This window comes from Buteo buteo, chromosome 25 (assembly GCF_964188355.1).
Source record: "Buteo buteo chromosome 25, bButBut1.hap1.1, whole genome shotgun sequence".
Classification (NCBI taxonomy): Eukaryota; Metazoa; Chordata; class Aves; order Accipitriformes; family Accipitridae; genus Buteo; species Buteo buteo.
In genome coordinates this window covers 8,485,931-8,508,610 of record NC_134195.1, presented here as the reverse complement: position 1 = coordinate 8,508,610, position 22,680 = coordinate 8,485,931, and the positions used below count along the sequence as shown (strand labels likewise).

The 22,680-nt window shown below is 35.4% G+C and overlaps 1 protein-coding gene across 1 annotated transcript in view; it reads right to left on the bottom strand.

The window, feature by feature from the left end:
- Window positions 1–22,680, bottom strand: part of VWA3B (von Willebrand factor A domain containing 3B) — a 70,662-nt gene that overhangs the window by 21,979 nt on the left and 26,003 nt on the right. Inside the window, exons 11-20 of the mRNA XM_075057242.1 lie at window positions 20,869–21,007; window positions 19,323–19,454; window positions 15,610–15,708; window positions 13,174–13,356; window positions 11,640–11,767; window positions 9,987–10,162; window positions 8,611–8,775; window positions 7,481–7,520; window positions 7,204–7,360; window positions 2,760–2,878 (exon numbers count right to left, since the gene is read on the bottom strand). Of these exons, the coding sequence (XP_074913343.1) occupies window positions 2,760–2,878; window positions 7,204–7,360; window positions 7,481–7,520; window positions 8,611–8,775; window positions 9,987–10,162; window positions 11,640–11,767; window positions 13,174–13,356; window positions 15,610–15,708; window positions 19,323–19,454; window positions 20,869–21,007 (1,338 nt within the window). The remainder of the gene's footprint in view (window positions 1–2,759; window positions 2,879–7,203; window positions 7,361–7,480; window positions 7,521–8,610; window positions 8,776–9,986; window positions 10,163–11,639; window positions 11,768–13,173; window positions 13,357–15,609; window positions 15,709–19,322; window positions 19,455–20,868; window positions 21,008–22,680) is intronic.

Here is a 22,680-nt window from a genome sequence, read left to right as displayed (position 1 = left end):
TCTAGCAAATAAACACAGTTTCTTAAGATATCTGCACTGATTTGTATTCCAAGAGCACTGTATCATCAAATTGTATCCTTATCATTCAGCTATGAAATTATCAACTGCAAGAGAAGATGGGAAAACAGTATCTTCCACCAAGAAGCAGCATGACTATTTCAGGGTCATAGAAGAATTAATAGCAATCACTGCCGTTTCCTGCCAGGATTTTCTATAGATGGTTCTCTTCAGCACCAGCAAGCTAAATCAAATAATGAAACTGATTAAATGCCAGTTAAGCTAAGCACAGTTCCTCCAATTAAACAGTTTCAGCAAACTGTAGCCTGAAGACACATGGAGAGCAATGCTGGTTTTGGTTTTTTTTTTTTCATGCTAAGATAACCCCTCAGTTGTGCCATTCAGATTTCTACTTCATTAAACTCTGGCTGTGAAGAAAAACTACTGACAGGAAAACAGAAGTGATTATCCCAAAGCAATGCAGTTCTGAGATCTTGTAAAAGCACCCCTAAACCTTCTGCTGTTGCTTTTTAGACATAAATTATAAACTCTTATTAGGTCATCTAACTTATAGTTTTCTCTATTAACATCTCAAACAATTAAGCCATCACTCAATTACCTCATTTCATACTATAGAAATAAACCTTTACTGATGATCCTAATTGCTGTAATTCTAGAAAAATTTCCAAACTTCCTTTGGAAATACAAGAACAAATTCATTGTTAGGAAAAACTCTAACCATTAGACTTTGAACAGTCTTGCCAGATCTACTGGTGCTTGTACAAAAAAGCTCATTATCACCAAATTTTGAATATTAATTTTATGGTGATTCATTTTATCTACTACCCCAGCATTTTTAGAATGTAAATCACTTAATTCATTCACAATCTGCAGTCTCAGTATGCTTCACTGCCTATTTCATACTTTTAAATGTGCACACTCATAAATAACTCATTTGTAAAAGCTTCTGGCTATACAAGATCATACACATTTTGAAGCTTCCAACATTTTTCTCCTTTGATACTGGATATTCTCTTTGTCAGAGCAAAAAAATTCTGCCCTCGCCACTTTTTTCCCCTCTAAATCTGATGCTAAGGTCAATCTACTTATGGGGAAGATATTGTCATGCTTCCTTCTGTTCTTGAAACCTTCATGCCCTGATGTATTGTCTCATCCATAGATGTCAGAATAAATTTGTGACCAATCACTATTCACAAAGCTGAACTGCAGCCTTTGCAAATTCAATTACTGGAAAAGTACTGTGACATTTAGAGCAAAATAAATTTGACTGGGTTGCTGTTTCACATGTAGAGGAAAAGCAATGAGAACTCTTTTTTTACATTGTCAATTTTAAGGATCTTCAGGCAGATTTCTCTTCTATACATCTTTTTCACAGAAGTAGGAAACTCAATCCTACTATTGTAAATTCACTGATTCATTGAACTCTATGGGTAAACATAAATAAATAGCACTTCCAGTCACCAAAGTTTTAAGTAGACTGTGAAAATGCTGTCAGTAGAAGATCATCAGAGTTTAACAAGAAAACACTTTTCTTTCCCTCAAATTGAAGTCAATAAAAGTAAAATATTAAATAGTATGGCACAGCAATGAAAAACTTGAACTTTTTTCAGAAGTCACCATCAAAAATACACCACTTCAACCTTCTATCAAAATGAGTGACAAATCCAGATTTCATGTATCCAGATGAAATCAGTTCTTCATCAACCTGATAATAATAGTATTGTCTCAGTGACAGAGCACACAAAACCAATGGATTTTTATTCACTGAACTCCATTAATATTAGACATAGCAAGCAGCATTTGGAAATTAGAATTCTTGATTTTTACCACAAAAGATGGATACATTTAGAAATAGGAAATGGGAATGAAAAACAGAGCTATATACATGCTTTAAAAATAACTGGTATGATCATAGCACTACAGAGGGAAAAAAAACCTTAAAGGGCCTCAGTGGAATTCATCAAAAACCAAAACCTAAACACTTGTCATCAAGGGTTTTTTTGTCATATAAAATAATTACATCTGTAAATGTTAGTAGAATACAGTCTGAAAAAGATATCTTATTTATTAAAACAATTCTAGACAAAGCTCTCATAAGCGTACTGAATGATATTAGCAGTCAAATAATTGCATTACTCCAAAAAATGCACAAAAGTTAGATCAAGGAAAGAAATAGCTTAGAGATCTAATGTCCTTGTCCTGTTTACTTCTGATGTGCTTTTATGAACATTTAATTAATAAGCACAACACATAAGTCTCAAAAAAAAATAAAAATTGTCAGTATCTTATAGATGCCTCAGTTACATTCTTGCATCCATAATTAGGTGCTAGGCAGCTGGCAGCAAAAAGCAGGCCACTAATTTAAATGTCAGCCTATGGATCTAGGAATCTAAAAGTCTGGCTAGCACGTTATATTTAGGGGAGATTCCTCCCCAGGGCTGATGTCTTTCAGTTTTATTCCCAGAAAGTAAAAGAATTTTTTTTTTTGTCATTGAACCAACATAATATGAGCAACATATTATTTATTATCTCCTTGCCTATTATCTGTTTTTTTCATTCTGTTTTTTTTTTTCTTTTTTTAAGGAAATAAACATTTCTCCAACAGGTTGATGGCAGATTAAAGTGTGTCAACATGCAGAATTACCAGTATTGGGCAAAGCATGTGTGAGCAAATACCCACTACATAAGAAAAATCTGAATTTAGACTGCAAACATGATAAATTTCTGATGAGAAGACTTGCCTTTCATAGGATTTAATTGCTTGTTCCAGCTTCTCTTTATAGGCATCAAGATTCACCACCTGAGGATTAATTAGTGTGATCTGCTTCTTGTTGTTGCTAAGATGTGCCAACGGTAATATCTATTATACAATAAAAGACAAAGACTTCATTTATCATACAACTTTTACTCTACCAGAATAACTGAATGCCCATGAGTCCATGTCCAAGGATCAGAGCAGCCAGAAGGTACACTGGAAGGCTGCAGAAAGATCTGAGCACCCCAAAGAAGTGTCAGAATTAAGACATAGTTTCCAGCCTGTTAATAAAATCTTCTGAAATGATACAATCCCTTCATGCAGAAGTTGCAAATTAAGATTCCTAACTAGTAGTTAATTCTAACTAAATCAGTACTGTCAAGCAACTCACTCTAATAATGGAAGGGTAGGTCAGAAGGGAGACAAGCATGTCTAGATCATAACCATATTCCAGATTGTATTGCCTTAAAACAACACTCTTATACTTATTAGCATATAATTCTAGCATACAGGTGTGATAGTTACTTACTTAAGTGTATTTAATACTTTTATTCTGAAGGAACATATTTTCTAAGGAATTAGAGTACTAAAGAGAGAGAGAGACATTTTTCACCATCACACTGATCACCAAAGAGTGAACAAGGTAGATATTGCTCACTGAAACTAGTCTTAATTATCCACAAGAAGGTTTAGAAGCCTAACTAGGTTGGTCAAAATCAGGGACTTCAGTACCTTTCAAATCTTGTAATACAGCATCTACGCAAGTCAACTTCATTATAAAATAGAAAGTCATACACTTAAAAGTAGATCTTCAAAAGGCAGAGAAAAGGGTAGAAAAAGATGATAGGAGGAAAGGTACCTTCCCATTTCTCAGTCCAAAGTCCCACCATCCTTCAGCTCTTAAATTACTCAGCAGTTTCTACATGAAAAGCTATTTTATTATCAATGTCCTGATAATGATTATAAACAGAAAAAAAATCCAAAAAGGAAATGGAGAAGATGGAGAGTGTTACTCTCCCCAAAACTGTCTTCAACACATATGGTTGAGTGGGAAGCCTTGCCAAGTGCCTGTCTGAGATCAGGATATAGATGACAAAAAGATGGATGAGGTTCAATTTAAATAAAACTAAAACCCCTGTTGGGGGAAGAAGGCAAGCATTCAGAAAATAAAACAATAAAAAGATTTCTTTAATTGAGAACATTTTTCAGTGATGTTTTATTTGTGTTTGAATCATCACAGCCTAGCTGGATTCCCGATCACTGCTCTATGACCATTTTTCCAGAGCAGCAGTCTGACTTCATATTCCCCTCTTTTTCTGAGGACGTCTTTACTCTGATTAATAAATCTGTGTCGCATCAGTACCAGACCACATCAAAGCTCCTAATATTAAATTAATCTTAAGATCACTTAGAAGCTAAAGTTAATGGGAACACGTCAGTGAAGTATCTTGCCTGAGACAGATGAGGTAAATCTCTGCCCAGAACTGTGAGCCATGAAATCTAGCTGTCATTTCCAGGTGAAGTTTGAAATCTTAAAGGCAAGGAACTGAGAGTACCCCTCTTCCAGCTCCATACTGCCATGGTTGTTGTCTGCTATGTTACTCAAACCAAGTTAATAAAACTTCAGCAGGGCTTCACCATGTAGAAGCCCTCTCCTACTTTCCATTACAAATTCCCAGAGTAACGCCAAGTACAAACAGCATCATTTGCAAAATGAATATTTAATACAGTTTATAAAACACTTTGAATAGGATATGAGGGGCAGACAAACATAAACACATTATTACAGTATTGAATAATGAAACCAGAATGGAATATGTTCTTAGCAAATAGTAAACTTGAAATACTACGCATACTTTGAGAGCAATGAAAACTGCTCATGAAGTCAAGTGAAATTTGACAGATTCAACTGAAAGAACCACAGGGAAGCTTTTTTAGTGCCAAAATGTTTTGATATTTTCTAAATTAAATACTTAAACTTTCATATCAAAAGAATTCACTTGCTTCAAAATGGTTTTTATTTCAAAACCAGATTTTCAAATTTTTAAAGACAAAACCAAAGCACAATAACCCTAGGAAGAAATCTTTCTTATTTTAGACCAAAGAAAGATGGGGTTTTGGGCTGAATCTGAACTTGATTCATTTGAGCAAAGCATTCAGTCAAAACTCCATGACTTGCAAAGCTGTACTTAAGATACCACAGTCTGCAACAGATACTCACATGATTCTATAGGGAAGGTTTGCTCCAGAACTACCACAGTGTAATTTAGACAAGCCTCCAAGCCATTTTTTTTCTGGATATGAATCTGATGGGTAGTTTAATGAATTAACCTCTTTGAAATAACTCAGGGGAAACTGATAGGTCACACAGAGCTGAAAACAACAGGTCAGCCTCTTGTTAATGAACAGTTGTCATAGAAACCTTTTGCTGCATCTCCAAGGTGAGAAAACTGCTCATAGTTACTTCACCATCACTGCTAGCAAAGGCCAAAAATAAATATTATACTATCCCCAGAAAAGCAAACAAGGATGTCTACATTCCACACCAAGAAAACAGATCTCAGAAGGAAGAAAGCAAAAATGTCTGTACATTTATTATCTTCAATGAAGTCTTCTGAAGTAGTGGAATAATCAAGATTCTTAATCAATTCGTTAATGTGTCCTATTGAAGCTCTATGTCTAGTCTCAGAACCTATTTTCTGCTTTTCCTTGATACGCTGGCATGAAGCTTGAGGGAATGGGTTCCATAGCTCACAAATTCTACTGATTCCACCTCATGTGCAGCCCCCAACTTTCTTTTTCCTTTCTATAATCTGCTTCAGAGCCAGAAAAATCCATGCCTCTACACATAGAACAATAATTCTCCACTGCCTGGGAAACTGAGTGTCTCTATGCAACTAACGGTGAGTAGCAGGTATGAAAAAGTGGTAAAAATTATATATTATCTTGTGTTTATATCCCTGAATCTAAAGAAAGCCCATGGATCACTGTTCAGATTCTGTACAGCAGCTGTTCATTCTAAGAACACTTAACAAAATTCAGCCGTGAACTAGACTACCGTAAGCTCCCATGAACTGCCATTAAAAATTACCCGTACGTAGCACTTGCTGAATCATAGTTTTGACTATTTTCAAAGATCATTGTTTTACAGAGTACTGCTTTTGGAAATAGCAGTTCAAATGCAGCTCAGGATTGTCTGAAAAGGATTCAAAGGGGTCTTCATTTAGAAACATGGAAGAAAGAGCTCTACAAGTAGGCGTATTTGGAAGAAGATGGGAAAAGAAGTGACTGCTCAGAAATTAGATGTAAGAGTTATGTGAAAATCACAGTGTGTTTTGTTTGATATTTCACTTACAGTAGAAAGTTTTATAGCTTTGTAATCATTGAATGTCTGATTTTTTTTGAAAAATGGCTATTTTACATCTGAAATGTTAAAATATACATTTTTTAATGCTTTTGATACAAAAAGCCATCTTTTGATTGCATATAAAAAAACCTCACACTTCAAAAAAATCCTTAAACATCTTGGTTTTGACTTGGTTTTACTAAAACAGAGCATCTGGGTTTGCTTCCACAATCTTCATGCTATAGCAAAAATTCCCATTCCCAAATTTAAAAAACAAACATGAAAACTTTAAAATGTACAAATGTGTACATTTGTTATAAATATTTTACTTAGCTGTATATCAAACCCTATTACAGAATGCTTGCTCACCCCTTATTTAAACAGGTGCTGTTTAGCTTTTTCTTTGAATATTGTTTAAAGAAACAGTCTTTATTAATTAAAACAAGCTGCAACATATTTGTAGGAGTTTCATAGGATGCATCACATAAGAAGAATTAAAGCAACTTGCCACAAAATGGATTTCCTTTAAGTGGAATGGCAATTAGAGCTTCATGGTACACAATTCATTGTGATCTTTGCACAATCTAACAATTATCTACACCTATCAGAATTAAATTTTAATTCCTGAATTCCAATACCTTCAAAAGGTCTTAGCCAACAAATGTAAACCTTGAGAATGCAGAAATCCACAAACTGTGCACATGCGCAGTTTTCCAAATGACTTTATGGACCTAAAATACATACTCCAGTGAATTAATATGTATCAGCAGAGACTGGGGTGCTCAAGAAATTGCTGAACACCCAATGGCTGCACACTGCCATCAACTGGTAACTGTGAAAGAAAAATACATAGCTCTAAAACTTAAGGGTCAAGTCTGCAAGAAATACTATTAACTATCAGTTTTATCTTCTTATTGATTCATGAATGAACATTCAGATATGCATTATACATTTAGTGCACATCAACCATCTACAATGAATACTAGAGAATGTAATTATGACATTTATGGAAATGAATTAAAAAATCCTTTTGAAAACAGTACCATGTTTTTATGTTTCCTTTGAAACAGCGTAAGTGTTTTACCTCATCAAATGCTTTAGAAACTACATGCTTGTCCAGAACCGGGATGTATTTGATACCATGAGGGACAGTTGTAGGAGCTAAGGCATCCATGATGGTGAGTCGCCTGGCAACCAAGCCATGGGTCTTTAACCAAAGAGCTGAAGACATATCTAGAGAACTAGAAAAAAGAGACTATAAGATGGAGCACAAGGTAGAAATACATTTGAGAAGTTTGAAATGACTGAAGAAAAATACAAAATATGGGTTTTGTGATCTATCTATATATGCACACACATACCTTTTAGATGTCCTTTTCACAGCTTTCTGCATTTTCAGATCTAAGATAAAACATTTGCATTTCATTATCTCTCAGTTTTTGTGCAAACAGAAGTATACATAAATAAGCTGACATGGAATAGAATCATTTTTTTATTTGAGCCTACTAGCAGTGTCACAAAGACTACACAATAATGTCTGTTTCAGTTGCTAAATTAATCAATGAGAATTATGTTTCCTATGTTTCTTGGTGCTTGATCAATAGCAACAGTGCCTCATGAGCCCTAATTAATCAATGAAGAAATTTATAAAACAGGTGGGGAATAATTTAATTAAAAAAAAAAAACAACCTTGTATGTTTTTATTTCTTATAACCCAAAATGAAAGATTAACCAGTTTATTCCCCAGTTCAAGATGTAATACCAAGTAGTGTCGCTAATGAGATGGTCAGGAGTGGCCAATTTAAGGTATAACACTATGAAAATCTGTATAAAAAGTATATAAAGAACTAAAAATAAGATGCTGAAATGTAAAAGTCAAACATCTTTAAGTATCATATGTGAGGTTTTAGAACATCTTAGAGGACCTATCATTAAGTTCAGAGTTGCATGAATTACTGAGAGAAATGAAAATCATCTGGATGCATATCCAAGTATTGAAAATACTTTTGTCTCTACATAGGTGTCTGTCCCAGAGAGCATGCTTTTTGCAGGTCTAAGCATATAAATAAAATGCAACCTCCTTGTACATTGGTACCACAGAATTAGAACCACCACTCTCAGCTTTAACCTCAACATTGAACATAACTACAAATTACTGTATCACAAAAACAATCTATTACTGTATAACAAGATCTATTAATTCTGTTGATAAGAAGCAATGGTGATACTCCTTCAGCAGTCTAAGGCATAGCTGTATCACAGCTGTTGCATACTGTGGGCATAACTAAGCTGTTGTAAACCTAATAGTTTGGGCATTGGCAGGAGTCTGGCTGCAGCTGTAAGGCCCTTGTTACAATACGCTCCTGTGTGTCCAGCTCTCTGCATCTCTCCTGCGTTCCAGTCCTTTGTGCTGCAGGTCTGCACAGTTTTGCCTCAAACAAGGCGCTGTTGGTTACAAATACAGCAGGAGAAAAGTTATCATCTTCCCCACCCACATCTTCCTGTTCTGTCAACTTGCCTTTGAAAATGGTTGTACATTTCACGCTCTTTTTGACAGAAAAACTCTTTTTTTCAAGAGATGTTCCTTCCTCTGGGCTTTCTTCCCTAGATTTCACACTATGGCTCAGGATTCGCAGCAGACTCGTCTTTCTTTGCTCTGTAGGTGTTAGAAGGGGAAGAAATGAAGAGCTAACTTACTGCTCAAATACATGCCTGGGATTTTTGAGTTCCTCTTTGGTATCCAGTCCCAATTTTTAAGGGACTGCCTACACAAGACCTCAAAGACAGAATTACTTCAGCACTAATTTGTACTTTGTACTTTCCCAAGGATGAAGCTTTCTTTCACATCAGCTGGGTAAACTTGGTTTCAGACTGCATAAAAAGGATACTTCATAGAGAAAGAGTGTTACAGGTGTAGTAAGGAGAAATATTAGTGTAAGTAATGCTGTAAGTAGTGAAACATAGATCAACTCTTCTTTCTTGCCAATGATATACTTATTTAGAATAAAAAGAGATAAGGATTTAATATCTACTGTTAAAAAACTGTTGTCATGGTTTAACCCCAGCCAGCAACTAAACACCACGCAGCCGCTCACTCACTCCCCCCCCATCCAGTGGGATGGGGGAGAAAATCAGGAAAAGAAGTAAAACTCCTGGGTTGAGATAAGAACGGTTTAATAGAACAGAAAAGAAGAAACTAATAATGATAATGATAACACTAATAAAATTACAACAGTAGTAATAAAAGGATTGGAATGTACAAATGATGCGCAGGGCAATTGCTCACCACCCACCGACCAACACCCAGCCAGTCCCCGAGCGGCGATTCCCTGCCCCCCCTTCCCAGTTCCTAAACTAGATGGGACGTCACATGGTATGGAATACACCGTTGGCCAGTTTGGGTCAGGTGCCCTGGCTGGGCATGAGAAGCTGAAAAATCCTTGACTTTAGTCTAAACACTACTGAGCAACAACTGAAAACATCAGTGTTACCAACATTCTTCACATACTGAACTCAAAACATAGCCCTGTACCAGCTACTAGGAAGACAGTTAACTCTATCCCAGCTGAAACCAGGACAACTGTTTACAGAGCTTTCAAAACATTCCATCAAAATGTTTAATTCGTCATTGTGGGGCCTGTGATGAAGTTTAAATGAGCAGACAATAGTTTGTCTGTTTGGGTCAAGTGATCAAGAAAGCTGAAAATTAAAAATGAAGAGAAGTTAGAATTTCAGAAAGATAATTATTTAAATCATCAAAAGCTTCATTTGTTCCTACGATGAGGGGTGCTTTTTGCTGTTTTTAACAGAATCTTTTCAAGTTAGTGAATAAATTCTGCTAACAATGACAGTTCATTTCAGTCTTACCTGCATATAATGCTTTCTTCCTTCGGGCTGGACTGTCAGCCGTGGTTTGCCAGATTTGCTGATGTGGTGTCAGTGCTGGCTGTTCTGAAGCACAGTGTGGCCTACTGATAAGAGTAGTACTCAGCTCTTCAACGTGTTTGGTTACAGAAGACACACTGTGTGTACGCTTGTCATTCCTGCTTGTAAGTGACAAAAAGAAGAAACAAGCAAGAAATTACTTCAAACCTATAACACTGGTTTGAAAAACACTAAGCTGAAGTTTTGTGGTAATTTAAATACTCATTTCATGTGCTTCTAACAGTGCAAAATATTTTTTCTATTATCCTAGTCTGCATTTCAAAGGGGAGTTCAAAGGAGGTTAAAATATTCTTAGTTTTTTAAACTGTTTTGAAGTTGTTTCTTAGTCTGTTTAAAAGATATTCATTACTTTTAAGGCAACGCCCTTGTATATTTTTAATGAGGTCAGAATGTTCTGTAATAGCCACTTTGAATCCTGGGAGAAAGAGTAAACCTACCATCAGCAATGAAAATAACTGACACACACACACATATATATATATGCACATATATATATATATATATACCTATGTCCCAGCATTAATAAAAAACAAAATATGAAAATTCTGAAATAAACACTTATATACATTTTTATACTGGACATCCTACCTGCCCTTCTACACATATGAAATCATTCCACAGCACTCTCCACTTTTATTGCACTTTATCTGTAATACCTTTATTTTAACTTACTGGTTTTAATAGATTTCTGTCTTAAAAATCTGATTTTTTTTAATGTACTTTTTTCCTTATGTACTATTACTGCACAGATAAGTAAGGCACTGGGTAAGCTATTTTTTAATTAAGGCTGTGCTCCTGCAGAGATTACAGGTAACTTGATGTTTGAAGCTAGGTCTGTGTTTGTTCCCCAAACAGAAACTCAGTACAATCAGACATGCAGAGAACTTTTCCACAGTGGCTCAGGAGTCTGCCTTCAGTATGCTGTGGAAGGACCTCTTTTTGAACAGTCATTCTTGGCACTGTGAGATTTTCAACATGTTTTTCAACTGATGCTGAACATGAAACTATATTTAATTAAGAGATTACTTACTTTTTGATAAAAAACAAGGATAAATAGGGCATGAATATGCAACCACACATTGTAAAATCAAAAAATGTGAAAAGAAGTAAGCTAAATTTCATTCATGATGTTTGCCATCTTTTAAAAAAATACATTTGTATGTAATTTATGTTTCAATCAGCGTATCCAAATGAGTGGCAATTTAGTCATGAAGTACCAAGCCAGCTCTACCTATAGGACAATAATTTCCATGAATTCTCTAGGTCAGAGGGAGCAACTCTACCATGCGCCGGAGACAGAAAAATATTTCCATCTCTATGCTTTAATTATTCCTAATAATTTGAGACTATTGAGATATTTGAGATGACTTTATTTCAGGTATCACAACTTTAGTGTATTTTTCCAGATTTTTCTTTTCCATTACTGTAACTGTTTAAAAAAACAACCAAACAACCACCTTTCTTTTAAAAAGAGGAGAATGTCAGAGATTAAAAATGCAAGACAATGAAAAAGGAGAAATGTAACATATAGCTCCTATCCCTTATTAACATAATAGCTATATGAGGACATCATACTTATTCTCTGGATCATTTTCTCCATTATAACAATCAATCATGAGACACTCAGCATGAAAGGTCTTCATTTTCTCCAGGTCTCTTTCTCCTTGTTCAATCTCTTTTTTCAAAAGACGTATGTCTTCATTCTAACACAAAGAAAACCAAATGTTTTATTACAATTACTCCTAAACATGTTTTATTTCTGAACTGAAACTATGCAAGCTCTGATAATAATTTTGAATAATGACTCAGTAAGGACAGCTGCAAAATTTTGTATACTTTTTCAGGTAGTCTCTTGTGGTTGGCAATAGAGCATTTCAAATTATTCTTCCTTTTTAGAAAAAGGACAAGCATTCCCTAATAAGCCAGTTACCCCTTGAGATATGAACAGCCATATTTCTGAATAATGCAATGAGGTCAGTAGCTCCCCTTATTCTAAGCAAGCAAGTAAATAAATAAAATACAACATATGTATATTACAACTGTTGTCCTGTCATTCTACAGATCACAGCTGTATCACATAATGTCCCTGATAAATGGGAAGAAAAAGCCATACTCTTCAAGTAAACATTGGAACTGACTGGGAACCATTTGGACTACAGGAGGAAACAGGAAGGAAATTCCAACGATGATCCCTTTACAACTCCCACTGGGCCAGAAGTCTGGAAATGGACAACACAGTCTAATCGACATCTTTCCAACATGCGTAGTGTCACACAGTCCACATCAGCGGAATCACCAAAAATGCCCAGTACACTCTCTGATATCTTTCAAGAGTTGGAGTATTTTCACATCTTCCTCCTAATCAGTGTATGCAAAGTTCTAACTTTCCTGCTACTGTCTTGTTCCTGGTTGTTCTCATTGTTCCACTACCACCATTTCTAAAATTTGTGGAACTAATTAACTGAGTGTTAACTTTAATTAAAAACAAGAATATGCTTTAAATGGGTGTTTTTGTTAGTCCATCGAGGAATTTCCTATTGGGGATTGTTAGATAGAGCTGCTTAGTCACACTTGACAGATCACTGCTAATGTAGTCATTTTACTCATTATAGATCTCTCCCCAGTGGCTATTGTAGAGCGAACTTTTAGCAAAATTCATAGAATCATTCATTCATCATCATTCAAATTCAGCTCTGCATTCTCTTATTTATTAACAAGATACAAACCATGTTTCATTTTAAACAGCAACTTATTTCTGAGACCGCAGAGATCACATCTGTTTCTTCCAGAGCTGTATTTGGCTTATATGATTTTTTGTTTTTGGTTTTCGGGTTGGTTTGGGGGGGGGGTGTTTGTTTTGGAGTTGTTGGTTTTTTTGCAACAGTAGCACTAGAAATGCACTTTGCGTGACATTTGGGCTTTTTTTGTTGTGGTCTAATAAAATTTCATAAGCAAAAAATGTCACACTCATTGCTTTCACATCACTTCAAATCTGACTAGGATTAATCCTCTTTTTTTAATAATCTATTGTAATATGAAATCACAATATAAGTCATGTGGTTCCTCCAACAGCATGAAGAAACAAACATATTTATTTTCAGATACTCACAACGATAAACTCTGCAGCATCAGGATCAGTCAAATAAATGTTGTAATAATGAAATCGTCCCTCTGTTTCAGTAGATAGTTCATACAAAAATTTATTAGCTTCCATATCATCACAGTTGAAGGATACAGTATGGATGGGAATTTTACAATGAAGCTGGACTTGAGCCAAAATTGTTCGGGGGGGCTGAAAATCAATAAAAGTATATTGAACGAGGCATCTAGAAATGTATTTATCAAACCATGGAGAATTGGTAAGAATTTGATCAGTCATACTGTTGTTTAGAAACAGATATGGATCAATTAAAAGCATACATTTTATATGGATTGCTATTTCATAATTATATAAAATGAGCTAATTTAAAACTGGATTTGAAAAACTGATAATGCCTTAAGGCATAGAACATTAAAATAAAATGTAAATTATAAAATAATCAGTGCTCTTTGTTTCTGAAGTCTTAAAGGAAATTACTAAAGTACAGGAAATTAAACTGCTACATTGGTGTTTGGTAGCACTGGATGTATGTAACAATATTTTTGGACATATATAAATGTTAGTATTTTTATTAAGCTAAATTAGTTCAATGAAAAGTTGATTCAATACCAAGAAACAAAATAGAGGCTGAGAAAATAGGAAAGCTAGTGTTCCTCCTCCAATAAAAAAAATAAAAATTAGGCAAGAAAGTAAAAGATCTACCATGTCTAAAAATGTTAAAGGATCTGGTAGAAAGAAATTATTGACTCAGTTCTCTAACTTCTTATAACACTCCAGTTGTTCAGAATACTATCATAAATCTTGATAAATTTAGCAATATTCACAATATAATTGTTTGTTGCACTTTAATAGTTAAAAGCAATCATCTTGCTCATTTCCCCTTTTTCATCTAAAAAAGTATAATATATAATATAATCATAAAAGTCATTATTAATTAGGTAAAAAGAAATGAAGTGTTCATTAATTTCTAACTTAATAAAAATATTAAAATGAAGAATCTGAATAAGTGTACGTTAAGCCAAATTATTCTTTAATAAAATATTAATATATGGTCCTAGCTAGAAAAAGTGTGAAACAACGTAAATATTTTAATCAGTTGTAAATTAAGTTTTGGTGAGTCATAGCCAGTAACAATCAACTTGTCTTTAGAAAATACCAAAGATTAAAACTAAACTTGAAAACAACATTAAAAGATGTGAGTTGAAGTTTCTCATGTGCTAATTTAAAATCAGGTTTACATTTTGATATTCAAATCATTTTGAAGCATTTAAATCCACCCTTCCTTGTGGGGGACTTTCCTTTTATCAAGAAAACCAGAACAAAACCAAAAGTGGGCCTTTAGCATTTTTCTTCCTTACCAAGGTATAAAGAAATTATTTCTGTCAGTTTATGAAGCTTTCTGAATCCTAGATTTATTGAATATGGTTCAGTAATTAATTTTATGTGAACTTCAGCCCAACTATTTACGTAAGTCAGGATTTTGCTGCATATCTGCCATTACAACCAAGCTAAATTTTCAATGGCAAATAAAGTATTTTTAAAATGCCATTCTCAGCATACAGGCTAGTTTTCACCACACATTACAGCTTGAAAGTGGGGTTTTTTCCAGTTTTTATTTGGTGTTCTATAATGTTTTATAACATGAAATAGCATCATTTCAAGCCACAGTAACAACACATTCAAAAATAAAAGTATACTTTTGATTTTGTTATCCACTTAAAACTAGACTTAAAGCAACTCCAGACTGATGCTACTACAGAATTGCACCTACATGAGATCAAATTTGACTCATTAGGATAAATATGGAATTATACAGGGACCTAATGGAACAATATTAATGGTAACATTTTTATATAAAAATATAATGTAAATTAATAATTAGGCTCTTACTCCTCAGACATGGCATAGCCTTTGTGTAAGTTCTACAACAGAACGTAAGAAGGTACCTACTTATATATTTGACGTGTTCTTTGGGGAAAAATGTTGAACACAAACTTGGGTTTTTTTTTATTTTGCTGTCAATCATTTTCTTTTTAGTTTTTCAAGCCATCACACAAGATTGCAGGGTTTTAATATTTAAATCCAACCATATCATGGGACCATCATTATTTTTTGATTTTTAATTCATGAGATATTTGTACTGTGTTAGGGAGACATTGTATTTATCACAAATCCTAACCTTGATACAGCTATAATATTTAATCTATTACCAGATCCTTAAAACAACTCATGAGAAATGCCATGAGTTATCATGCATCAAAGACTGGACTGTGAGTGGAAAGCTATAATTAAAACCCCTTCACAAACAGCACTTTTCTCAGACAAAATTTTTCAATATTATGACAACATCCAAGAGACTCAGCTCTGCAGGTATGATATTCATCTCATACTTCAGCTTTCTGAGACCACTCCACTGCATTTTCTGTTTTCTCATTTCAGAATTACCTGGTCAGGTCTGCCATCAGTCAAGAGATAAATAGCCTGGGTGTCAGTATCAGCAAGAGCAATCTGGAGAGCTTTGAGTGTATTTGTGGAACTTCCAACCTAAGAAATCAAAAAGAAAAAGACAAACAGCTATAAGTACCAACAGTTCTTTGCCTCTGTTCTTAAATTCATAATGACAATTTACTGATTCAGGGGATATTACAGAACTGAAATGAGTAATAAAATGGTGAAAATATTTATGTCAATTAGCTAGAAAAATGAAAGCAAGTGTCAAAGTAGCATAATTTGATCCCAAATTGGTATTCAGTGCTTACGCAAACACACATAAGCAAAATGCTGCCAAAAAAAGTATGAGCTGTAGAAGCAAAAGCAATCACTGAAAGACTATAAACAGATAGGAAAATGTAAGATAAAACATACATTCTATTATATTCTCCCACTGAATCCTGATTGCCAGCTCATCACACTCTCTTGAAATACATATTTTACTTAACCAAATAATTCAAAAGCTCCACAAAAGAATAATTCGGAACCACAGAATGATTTGGGTTGGAAGGGACCTTAAAGATCATCTAGTTCCAACCCTCCTGCCATGGGCAGGGACACCTTCCACCAGACCAGGTTGCTCAAAGCCCTATCCAATTGGCTTTGAACACTTCCAGGGATGGGGCATCCACAACTTCTCTGGACAAGAGTTGCACAAGTTTATTTCTCAAAAATGGGTAAAGGACTTCCAGGTTTTCCGAACAATGCTTTTTCCAGACTATCTCCCATCTACCCCTTAGACACATCAATGTAAACATCATTGAATTTTTAGCAAAAAACTTAGCTATAACAAAATATACACTGTAAAGTAATCCTGTGCCCCTTAAAATTTCATATTTGAGTAATACTAGCACTTTTCCTGGGGCCAAAGCAAAATCCCTGAAAAGATATGAGTCTGTTTTATACCAGTATAACACCTGAGTTACCACTCTGGAGGACAGTGAGGATTGTAGAGGTGTAAGTGAGAAGGGACTCAGGATCCAGATATAGAATGTATTACAGAAGATAAATATAAATCACTAACATTGACCCATACAGGCAAAAATATGTTAAGAGATAGCATTATTTCTTCAATCCTGTTATTTGTGTTAAAATTTCTTCTGGTCCTCCCCTCCAGCAAACAGTTCTATTAGAAAGGGCAAAGTAAGTAAATCAGGTGAGATGGAATAGGAAGTACATACTGAGAGTGACTCTGTATAGCTACCTAAGAGTATATGGGTCAGGCAACAAGATAGCTCAGATACTTTACAATCCTATCTTCTAATTCACAAACAATCCTTACCAGTACCCCACTCATAAGAAATAACTAGCCTGAGCCCTTTTCTTTGTGTTAAATATATCTAATATTCCTAATGTTTTAGGAAGCATTATAAAGTTTTAGGAACACATCACTCATTATTATGTGTAAATCAGTCATCCTGGCTCTTTTCAATAAAGGTACATGGTTTTGGTCTGATTTGAAACAAAACAACTTCTTCCACTCTATCATGGGAACATACTGTGGATGCTGATGATGTGAGGGAAATAACTGTACCGTATGGTAAAAGCTGTTAATTTTATATTTCTCAGTTGCTACTGTTACAAATTAACACTGTTTTTATCAGTGTTTAAACAAAGTTGACATGCTTCAACTAAGTGGCATGATCACCCCCAAAATTATAAATGTTACCACCTCTAAAGGATTTTTAAGGAACAGTTAGTTACTGTTTATAGCTCAGCTTCCTTATGCAACATCCTGGCACCAAAGTGTATAAAATGAGATCAAAGGATCTACTCTGATTAATATTCCACAGCAATCTTCTGTTCATTTCAGCTTCACTGTAAAGCCAGCTTTCTGATCTCAGACTTATGTCTGCACTGCTTTAAACAGACTAAAAGGTCAGCAGCGGATGTCATCCCCCCAAAAAAGTAAACTGTTCCTGTACCATTTCAGATATCTAGATCTGAACTTAGAAGGAAATTTATGATCTACTTCATGAAAAATGATGAAAAAGGCCATTCCCATGCATATACAAGGTGGTATCAAATTATAGTAGTTCAAAGTATTGTAGAACTTGCATGATGATGTACCGCTGCCATGGTTTAGCCCCAGCCAGCAACTAAGCACCACGCAGCCGCTCACTCACTCCCCCACCACCACCCAGTGGGATGGGGGAGAAAATCGGGAAAAAGAGGTAAAACTCGTGGGTTGAGATAAGAACGGTTTAATAGAACAGAAAAGAAGAAACTAATAATGATAATGATAACACTAATAAAATTACAACAGTAGTAATAAAAGGATTGGAATGTACAAATGATGCGCAGGGCAATTGCTCACCACCCGCCGACCGACACCCAGCTAGTCCCCGAGCGGCGATTCCCCACCCCCACTCCCCCCAGTTTATATACTGGATGTGACTTCACATGGTATGGAATACCCTGTTGGCCACTTTGGGTCAGCTGCCCTGGCTGTGTTCTGTGCCAACTTCTTGTGCCCCTCCGGCTTTCTCACTGGCTGGGGATCAGAAGCTGAAAAACCATTGACTTTAGTCTAAAACTACTTAGCAACAACTGAAAACATCAGTGTTATCAACATTCTTTGCATACTGAACTCAAAACATAGCACTGTACCAGCTACTAGGAAGACAGTTAACTCTATCCCAGCTGAAACCAGGACAACCACGCATATGGCTTAAACAGAGTCAACTTTTCAAGTCTCAAGGAAGGCAGTAAAATTAAGTTTACTAACCTTAGTTATAAGTATTCACCAACTACTCACTGAGGCCACACTAATACTTTCTTTTCTCCATGTGCTTGTCTGTTAGCATTTTCTGAGAATACCAAGTTATCTCACTTTGTAGTCTCAGAGGTATTATGTAGCTTCCCCAGTTCCCTCATCCCCAGGAATTTCATGATTAATTCTGAGGAAGAGCTGTCATAATGCTGAGGAGTTTTGTTATATAAACATGTTTTTTGTTTTAGAAAACATAACATGAGATATATCTGTACTGTTGTATGACTGATTTTCAGTCCTGTGCTCAAACATTGCTGTCCACGTTTGACATATTAACTGGTCCTTAAACTCTGACAGTTACAATCTAGTGGCTGACTACAAGCATTTCTACCCTGTTTCAGGGAAAAATCCTCAGATTTTGGCCACTGTCAGAGAAAGAATATTGGGTAGATAGATGTTTAGTCTGAGTATTGTTGCTCTCATGTTTCTGTGAAGGCTAAAGTCAGCTGTCTATTTATGCACCAAAAGGGACTATAAGTGCTCCTCCAACTCGCTGGCACCAGTTTCCTGTATCACCTCTGAGGTGTGAGTCTGCCAGCGGCAGCCCTCATCCATGCAGCAGCCCTGCAGCAAGAGTGACAGGTTTAGACACAGGGTCTGAGCACTGTCGTGGTTCCTACAGAAATCAAACTGGCCAATGTTTGCATCGTGGCTGCTAAACATAGCAGGCTGCAAATTGAATTAATATGATCTTATAAACAGGTCCACTGTTAAAGGATTATAATACCTGACAGATAGCAAGTTGTATTCAGATCTACTAAAGTCTATACATCATCTATATTTTCAGCTTACTCAAGTCAAATACTTGGTCAATCCAAAAATACCCCAGCCATACAGAAAGACACACACACAATTTTGTACAAACATGCTTTGTGATAATTAGTTGCTATGTTACCTCAAGCCCTTTTATCCAAAGCCAAGCATCTTGCAGATTTTCCTCATTAACTTCAGCAAGTTTCTCTTGCCACGCCACTGCTTGGGCACTAAATTTCACAAAGTTAAATCTCTTTTTGTGTCTCAATTGTTCCTGCAAGAGACAGCAGCCGAATTTTAGTCAGTATTAAAAGAAAGAATACTTGTATCCTGAAATACTGACTAGTAGGAGCTGTTTTAATTAACATGTAGTTGATTATAGGATTACAATAAATTATGATAATATTCAGTTATGGTATACAGAGAGACATACAGAGACAATTATTGCTGCAATTATTAAGATTACTTGAACTTCCCAGTGTAAGTCTCCATTTACTCATATTTCTCAAACTACTTGAACAGCAAATATCTAGGTGGGCAAGAAAGAAAGAGACAAAACTGGGTATGATCAGTGGTATAAGGAAAAGATTATGATTGCTTACCAAAGGAAATTGAAATCAGAAACAAAGTAAGTCATCATTTAGAGGAGGAGGAGAAGAAGAATCAAATGTAGAGCACTGGCAAGGGGAACGAGGACAGCAAGAAAGAATTAAGAATTTGCGAAGTTGCTTTTGGACAGAAGTTATAAGGAGGGCAAGATTTGTGCAAGCTAGTACAAACTTTCAGTCTGCAATCTTTGCCTCCCTTTCATCACCATTTTTGTGCAGCTGCCTGTGAAACCTTCTGGCACAGTATCTAACCATTTTCTAGTGCTGATCTGCCTCAAGGACCACATCATACTACGTCCTACCACCTGTGCACTTAGCTCAAAACACGCTCTGTTATAGTTTTACATTTTCTAGCCCTACTAATGATTGCTATCAATGCCAGACTGATGGAATTTTTATTTGTCAGTTACTCCTCCCAGGTCTAAAAAAGTTAAGATCAATTGTGTTTTAACAATGCCTGTTTCTCTCAAATATTAACGTAAGCTTAGGTGACGTCATTATAGATTTTTAAAACAAATCCCATCTTAGACGTGTCTCCCAGTACTCACTGCTTTTGAGGTACTTCTGCACTTTGCAAGTCCCTTTGCAAAGTTTTGAGTCACTGTAAGATGCAAGCAAGTTCAAAATGTTCTACACCCTCTATTGCAGAAATATGAAAGTGAATCTAGAACACACATTACAAATCACAACATGCCAGTGGAATTGGATGACACTGCTTAAAAATAAAAACGAAAATGCCAAAATGTGTTTCATTGCATAGGTTCTTTGTTTTTTTCTTTTTTTTTTCTTTTCTTTTTTTTAGGAGGAAGGTGGCTTGATGGAAAGAAGAACTACTCAAGCTTTTTTAATTTTTAACATTTTCTCCAGATTTTTTTCAAATATTTGTACAAATGAGGAAAAAATATCAATTTTTAAGTGAAAAATGAGCACACCAAGAAAAATCAAAATACTTTTATAAATCCACTATTTTTAAAAAATCATTTAAAAAAAAATAAAAAAAACCTAGATTAACAACCATCCAGAAAAGACCAGCCTACTCTAAAATGTTCTTCAGACTTCAAAATAATCACTTTAACATACCTGTATGAGTTGAAATATTTTCTCCTTCACCAGTGGCAGCTTGTCCTTCATAGACTGGGATGTATCAATAAGAATATAGACACCATCTTCAAACACATTTCCAAAGAGTCCTCTGCTTCCTTGTTGAAGCCACTTAATCCTGGGGGAGAAAAAAAAAAATGAAAACCTAGTCTGTAAGATCTTTGGAGGTTTGAGTACCAGAATTTAGCAGGAAGGATCTTTTTATCACTGCTGTATTTCTTATCCTCTTTCCCTAAGCACCTGTTACTGGTCACCGTCAGAAGTGGTATATTGGCTTGCACAAACCAATCCTGTGACTACCTAACAACACAAGGCACTTTTACATTTTAATTTCAGCAGGAATCTGGAGACAGACAAAACAAAGCAAAACAGCACCTTTATAAAGCCAATTATGAGTTAGTTTGAGCTGGGAAATCCCATGTGGAAGTAACTATAACTATTGCCCCTGTAACTGTTCTCCAGACTGAACTCAGGAAATCATTTAAGCATATGCTAATATGCCTCCCTTTTCAGGAAACCACTTGAGAACCTATTCTGCAAGGAACTTGAGCACTTTGAATAGTCTTAATGTAACACAGATGCTTCGATGCTTCAATTCTTTGCTGACCTTGAGCCTTAAATACAGACTTAGTTTTACATTTTAAACAGGATTGAACCATGCCTGCCAGTTAAATACGTTCATACATACTGCTGTGTACAAGAACATTTGCTCAGTAATGGCTGCAGAAGGTCCAAATCTGATTTTCCTTGAGGGTCATAAACTACTTGTCTACTCTGAAACAGAGACATTTAACAGGTGGAATATAATGGCCCTGGGAAAAAATATTACTCATCTCTGCAGAGGTTTAAAAAAATGATATCATGGAAACTTAAAGGTTCCTATTACATTTGCTACTGATAGCTATTTTGCCATTAGTTATTTCCCCAAAGTGTTTGATGAGGTCTACCAAGACTTTTTAACAATGAGATGGACCATTCAAAACAGCAAACCCATAATCTTGGCTTGGATCTTGAAAATACGTACTCACCAAAACCCTTTACCTCAAATTTTCCTTTCACACTATGTTAATGTTATCCTACATACAGCAAGATGAAGATAAACTAAAAGGAATAACAAAACTCTGTTTGACCTTGCTAAATGTAATCAGGCTGTTATACTTTTGGAAGAAAAGCAGCAATAAATGAAGATTAACATCCTGCTTTTTTTCAGTGAGACATCTCATTGTCCTAATATACAAAACAGAGGGCAACATTTATTCTTTCTCCCAGTTCTACAATATCCCTTGTTAAAGTTTCCTTCTTCTCCTAATGTAGATATAAAAGCCAATTTACTTTAGGGCATCTCTAGGACAGATGAATCAGCCCCCCTGCCTATTTTTATTGTAGATGTCCTACAAAATCTAAGAGTGTATCTATACAGCTGCAGAAAAGTAAACTAGGGAGCTAGCTTAAGCACTGAACTTCTGATCATATGCATTACTTAGCAGCTCATGCCCTGACTCTGATCTAGACTGCTCAAACCTGTCTTCAACACAAAATTGCAAAAAGGGCACATAACCATTATCAGCATGGGCACAAGCCAAGCTGTAATACTTGGTGTCAGAGGTATCACAAGGGATCCTAGGTACACAGGATGAATTTTTACCAAGTTTTATTGATGATTCTAGAAGTTCTCTGCCATCTTACAATGCTCTTTGGGGACTTTCAATAGTATTTCAATAATGTGCAGACTGACTTTCACATTTGTGTTCCAGAAGGAGAACAAAAGATAAAACTGTTAATCAGTTTTTT